The 6,159-nt window shown below is 53.4% G+C and overlaps 1 protein-coding gene across 1 annotated transcript; it reads right to left on the minus strand.

Annotated features, from left to right (window-relative positions):
- Positions 1-843: 843 nt before the first annotated feature.
- LOC131292785 (uncharacterized) lies at positions 844-5,604 on the minus strand. The gene has a single exon (XM_058320867.1). The coding sequence runs from the start codon at positions 5,602-5,604 to the stop codon at positions 844-846; it is 4,761 nt and encodes a 1,586-aa protein (XP_058176850.1).
- Positions 5,605-6,159: the final 555 nt, after the last annotated feature.

Here is a 6,159-nt window from a genome sequence, read left to right on the forward strand (position 1 = left end):
CTTTCGAACGGCGAAGAATCGGACCGACGACGTGAGGACCTGTAGATAAAAGTCGACAAATTTCGGATTCTACTGTTCCCTGGCACTTCCAGGTCCAAACTCCGAGCCAAACTGAGACAACTGGGCGCCTTTATTCTAATGTTTTGGGTCCTTATATGCTATTTTGCTAACCCCGCTGGCCCGATACCCTTCATCATTCTCCCGTTGACCAACCCTCCCGGCTTCGCCCGAACATATCCGATGTGCCCAACCGGCTAACGCAGCGCTTCCCACGTTTCGAAAGGAAACCAGCTACCGCAGCGTTTCCATCATCTTGTTTGCATTGATTCGACGATCAGAACATGTCGCGACAGGAATTATCTTGTCCAGTTGGATTCTTAGCCCAGGCGACGTACTCATGATGTAACCCGAATCGACGCTGTCGGGGTTCCGTGCATTCGGCGCATACATTCGCGCCTCTCGGAGCATTCCATAACCAGGCGGTGTTGTTGCGGCTGCATTCTGCTGACGCGTGCTCTGGCTTTGTTTCGACGCGTCGTTGGCGGAACGCGTCGTGACCCGCATTCTCCTGTCCAGCTAGAATCTTGGTCAAAGCGATGCGCGCAGGATGTAACCTAACTCGGTGCATTCTTTAACGGGCGGCCGCTTGGCAGGTGCGACCTACGGTGTTTTGCTGACGGTGGTTGTCTTCCGTGGTGGCGATTAGGCGCTTCATACGACCGTTACTGTCTTCGCTGCGTGGGCGCGGGTGAAGGTGGCGGTTGGCGGATTCTGAGTCTTGCGTTGTGTTGGCTGAACGCTGCTCATGGGTACGGCTTGCATTGGTGCAGGCAGAGATGTCGATTACAGGCTTCGGCGGGAAGGGTTAGGGGAAGACAGGGTGGTGGACCAGCTGGGTCGCTTCAGTGGGATGAACTTCCATGAAATTTTCCGTTCTAGTGTCCAAGCATGAACGCTCTGCTGGTGTTCAGTTGTACGCAACAGCTTGTACAACTCGTTCAGCTTGTTTGCTGCTCCCTTGAAGTTCGTCGCGTTGTCCGAGTGTAACTCCAATGGCAAACCACGACGAGACACAAACCGTCGTAATGCTGCTATAAATGCTTCCGTCGTCAGGTTTGACACCAGCTCGATGTGTACGGCACGGGTGGTGAAGCATACAAATATGGCGACGTATGCCTTCACGGGCGCCGCCCGTCGGTGGCCACCTTTCAGGAACACTGGACCACAGTAGTCAACACCGGTGATCGAAAAAGGAGGGGCCGGTGTTACTCGGACAGCCGGGAGGTCAGCCATTATAGTTGCTGACGACGATGGTCGGGCGCGGAAGCAGGTGTGGCACTGGTGAAATACCTTCCGGGCGAGATTTCGGCCACTTGTAATCCAGAAGCGTTGTCTGCACGTGTTTAGCATCAGAGTCGGTCCCGCGTGAAGTAACTGTTTATGAAAATGTTCCATCAGCAGTCGAGCAAATGGATGACTGGCAGGAACAACTAGTGGATGCTTAACATCCTCCGCTAGCGGTGAATTGGACAAACGTCCTCCAACTCGGATGATTCCGTCAGCTCCTAGTAGCGGATGCAACCATCTAAGCGGGGACGACGCAGGAACGGGTTTCTTCTGCTGCAAGGCCTTGATTTCTTGCTGCAGGTGGTCTCGTTGAGCCAAGCGGCACAGTACTTCTTCCGCATCCGTCAAATCCTTAGTCGTCAGGCCAGGGTTCTCGTACGACCGGCGTTTGGTGCATCGGTTCCAATACTGAACCCAGTACGCTGTCACCCGTCGCAGCTTAGAATACGATGAAAAGAGTGTAAATATGCGGTGAGCTGGCAGCTCAATGGCAGCGCATGCCACAACTGCTACTCGCTGCTCTGCTTGCACTGACGGATCTGGTGTCGCAAGCAGTGGTGGAGGCCATTGATCTTCTGGCAGGCTCATCCAGGAAGGACCCTGCCACCATAGGGTACTGGAGAGGAGATCTTTGCCCAAACATCCTCTGGAAGCAAGATCAGCCGGGTTGTCGACTCCTGCGATGTGACGCCACGTGCAACCTTCCGTCAATTGTTGCACCTGCGATACCCGGTTGGCAACATATGGCTTCCAGGAGTTTGGTGATGCTCGCAGCCAATGTACCACAGTCATGGAGTCTGTCCAGAAGACTGCCAGAGAGCCTGGGTTTACCGCAGTTCTTACTCGGTCGAATAGCAAGCTGGCCAACTGAGCTGCGCACAGTTCAAGCCGAGCGATAGAGTGCTTGCTATTGAGTGGCGTCACTTTGGTTTTTGAGGCGAAGAGCTCCATTGTGCCATGTCCCTGGGCATCGCAACTACGGATGTAGCAGCATGCTCCATATCCTTTCTCCGAAGCATCGCAGAAGACGTGGTATTGGATGGTGGTCACTGAAGATCTAATGGCGACTCGCGGAATGCTGATGTTGTGAAGGTAATGCATTTGCTCAAGAAAGTTGAGCCATTCCGTTCGTAGCTGCAGCGGAAGTTCAGCATCCCATCCCCAGGGTTGTTGGTTGACGTGTTTCAGAGTCCATACACGTTGAAGAAGTTGCTTGGCAACCGCCTTCACTGGGTCAACAAACCCTACCGGATCGTAGATCTTCCCAATGGTGGACAATACCTTGCGTTTGGTTGCATCTTTGTTGACATCAGGGGCTTGGACTTTGAAGCGCAGAGTGTCCGCTGACGTATCCCATATGATTCCAAGTGTCGCCAACGATCCGTCGTCATCGTCGTTGGGATATGGGCTGGATGCTCGGCTTTGTTGGTCCACATGATGCAACACCGCTTCCTCGTTTGATGCCCATTTCCGCAGCTCAAATCCACCTTTGGCAAACAGTTGTTCGGTTTGCTGTTGCAAGGTTTGAGCAGCCTCGAGTGAATCAGCTCCAGACACAAAGTCATCCACGTAGAAGTCAGAAAAACGAGCTGCTGCTATTGGAAACTCACTCCCATGATCCAATACTGTTTGTTGCAGCGATCTCACCGCAAGGAATGGTGCAGATGCGGTTCCATAAGTTACAGTATTCAGCTCATATTCTTCGATGGGATCATGGGGCGAAGCTCGCCACAGAATGCGCTGTAGGGCGCGATCGCTGGGATGTACCCATACTTGGCGGTACATTTTTGCCACATCTCCTGTCAGTGCAATTTGATGAGTTCTGAATCGCATCAGGATCGATGTAGCATCTTGTTGAATTGTTGGTCCGATCATCAGCGTATCATTCAACGACACTCCTGTCGATGACTTGCTGGATGCGTCGAACACAACCCGACACTTCGTGGTGGTGCTGTCGGCCTTAAAAACAGGATGGTGTGGGAGGTAGAATGTTTCCCGACTATCAACTGCTGCTGCCACCTTTGTCATGTGGCCTAAGCGGAGGTATTCGGCCATGAACTCCACGTATGCCTTTTTTGTTTCGGGTTCTCGCTGCATACGTCTCTCGATAGCCAGAAACCGATGGAGGGCGATCGTCCGCGAGTCACCTAGTTTCCCGATCATGTCAGACTTTCTCGGAAGTCGGACGACATATCGGCCGGCTTCGTCTCTGCTTGTAGTGGCCGCGTAGTGGTCCTCACAGGCTCTCTCCTCGATACTCCAACTAGGGAGACTGCCTACGTCTTCTATTGCGAAGAATTTCCGCATCATCGTAGTCAGCTCGTTGGTGTGTACGGCGACTGAACACACCACTGGCAGCGACTGCTCTGCTATCTGGGCTGTGCCACTTACAACCCACCCAAATGCTGTTTCTTGGAGTGACGGCATACCTTCTCCAAGTGAGATGCGTCCGGTTTTTAAAAGCTCGTAGAAGCACGCCGCACCCAGGATGATATCGATTCCACCAGGCATGTGGAATGTTGGGTCAGCCAAGACGCAGGTTGCTGGAATCGTCCACTGGCTGTGGTTTATACGATGGGCCGGCACATCTGCTGACAGCTTGGGCAGTACCAGCATCTCCAGCGACGTCGAAAATGATGAACAGCGTGACTGGATGGTGGCTCGTACTGATGACTTTACGTTCGTCGCTTGGCTGCCACCAATCCCCGACAGCGGAATGCTCACCGACTTCCGAGGTAGGTTTAAGAATTGCGCCAACCTTCCCGTAATGAAGTTGGACTGTGCTCCACTGTCCAAGAGAGCCCTTGCAGCATGGTTCTTCCCTGCGCTGTCAGTGATGTACAACATGACGGTTGACAGCAACACTGTCGATGGTATCGCCGTGTGAAGCGATATTGTAGCTGTACGGTGTTCTGCTGCAGATGTTGGCTGTTCTTGACGGATCTCGCTGGCGGCACTAGTCCCTTCGTCGTGGAGCAAGGTGTGATGTTTCTGCTGGCACCGACGACACGTCCACTTCGATGGGCACCTTTTGTTGAGATGACCGGCTCCGAAACAGTTGAAACAACGTTTCCAACTTCGGAGCTTGTCCCGTTTGTCTGGTAGCGATAGGGCTATGAAATCCGCGCACTTGCTGAGCATATGGTGACCCAGGCACATCACACACGTTGCGGTCGGTGATGGAGTAACGGTCGACGTGAACGCTTTAGTAGGAGCCGGCTTTGGACGAGATGGTTTGTCCGTATTGCCTGCTGCGCAGCTCTCCAACACTTCACATTGTCGCGTGATGTAGTCGAACGTACGGAACAAATCCGGAAACTCGCCGTGCTGCAATGTAAGCTCCCATGCCTTACGAGTGCTGGAGTCCATACACGACGCGAGGATGTGGGTGATGATGAGGTTGCTGGTTTCATCGATGTTCTTCTCTAAGAACTGCAACCCATCAACGTGACCCTTACACGTTTCTACTAGTGATCGAAGTTCGCTGGCTGATTCGCGTTGCACGGGTTTAAGTTGCAGTAACCCAGCAATGTGCTTGTCGACGATTGCTCTCGGGTTCGCGAACCGCTTTTCTAGCACCTCCCAGGCACTCTTGTAGTTGTTGCTGCTCACCATTGCTGCGTTAATTATCCCTGCTGCCTTTCCGGTGAGTGCCTTGTTCAGGTGGTGTAACTTTGCTGCATCCGAAACAGGTGTCCTTCCCATGATGTCGAGGAACATGGCCTTGAATTTGGGCCACTCTTCGTAACGTCCGTCAAAGGTTGGCATCGGGACACTGAGGTGATGCGCTGCCGAAGTTGCCGGAGCTGCTGACGTTGTTGGCGTTTCGTCCAGCTGTGCCTCCAGAATGGCTGTGCAGGTGGTGTGGATCTTCCGGAAGGCATCGTCGGCGTCCATGTCGACTTCGAGGTCATCTGGCAGGAGATCTATGATGTGCTGCATAATCCTGTCGTGGGTGCCTTGAAGTTCCCGTAATGTGCGTAAGTGCACCCGCGCAGTGGCCGGAGGGAGTTTGTTGTTGGTGATGTCCGGCTGAAGCTGCATAAGTTGACGATATGCCAGCTTCATTTTTGCCCGCAACACGGCCAACTCACGATTACCTGGCGATGACGTCGACGGTTTTGGTGACACGTGCTGTGGGGTTGTTTCCGTCACGTGGTCACTCGCGCACTGTTCCACCGTGGCTTCCGTAGCCGCTTCGTCTGAATTGTCACTCCCTGGTGGCGGGGTATGCATCACTTTACTGCGAGTGTTCATTGTGACTATTAGTTAGTCTGTTGCACTTTTCACTTTTTCACTTCACTGTTTTGTCAGCGTCGACTGCTACGACACTCTGGACTGGTACTCACAATCACGCTGAATAAACTTCTCGTGGCGATGAGACGCTGGACGGTACCACCGAAGGAAACTCACACCTTGAGTTATCTTCCCGTGAGGCCCCGATGCGCACTGGATCGGCCTCGTGTGGTGTCCGTGGTCTGCCACCGATGGAAAATCAACCCGTCCGGTTGATACACGATTCCTGTAGACGCTGGGTTGACCAAACGCTGGGCACGAAGCGCTGGACTGATCCACTGAAGAGAACTCCCGACTTGGGTTCTCTCCCCTTGAGGCACCGATGCGCACTGGATCGGCCTCGTGTGGTGTCCGTGGTCTGCCACCGATGTTCAATCAACCCGTCCGGTTGACGAAAGTTCCTCTTCCGACGACGAATGTATGAAATAATCTGCGCACGAGAGGTTCGTTGCGCCGATCCGGTTCGAAGGACCAAAATGTAGGGTACGGCCTACTCCGGAACTTGTTACTCAACAG

This window comes from Anopheles ziemanni, unplaced genomic scaffold, assembly GCF_943734765.1.
Source record: "Anopheles ziemanni unplaced genomic scaffold, idAnoZiCoDA_A2_x.2 U_16, whole genome shotgun sequence".
Lineage (NCBI taxonomy): Eukaryota > Metazoa > Arthropoda > Insecta > Diptera > Culicidae > Anopheles > Anopheles ziemanni.

Excerpts from the sequence above, each read along its gene's own strand:
- LOC131292785 (XM_058320867.1), bottom strand. The coding sequence starts at position 5,604 with ATGAACACTCGCAGTAAAGTGATGCATACCCCGCCACCAGGGAGTGAC.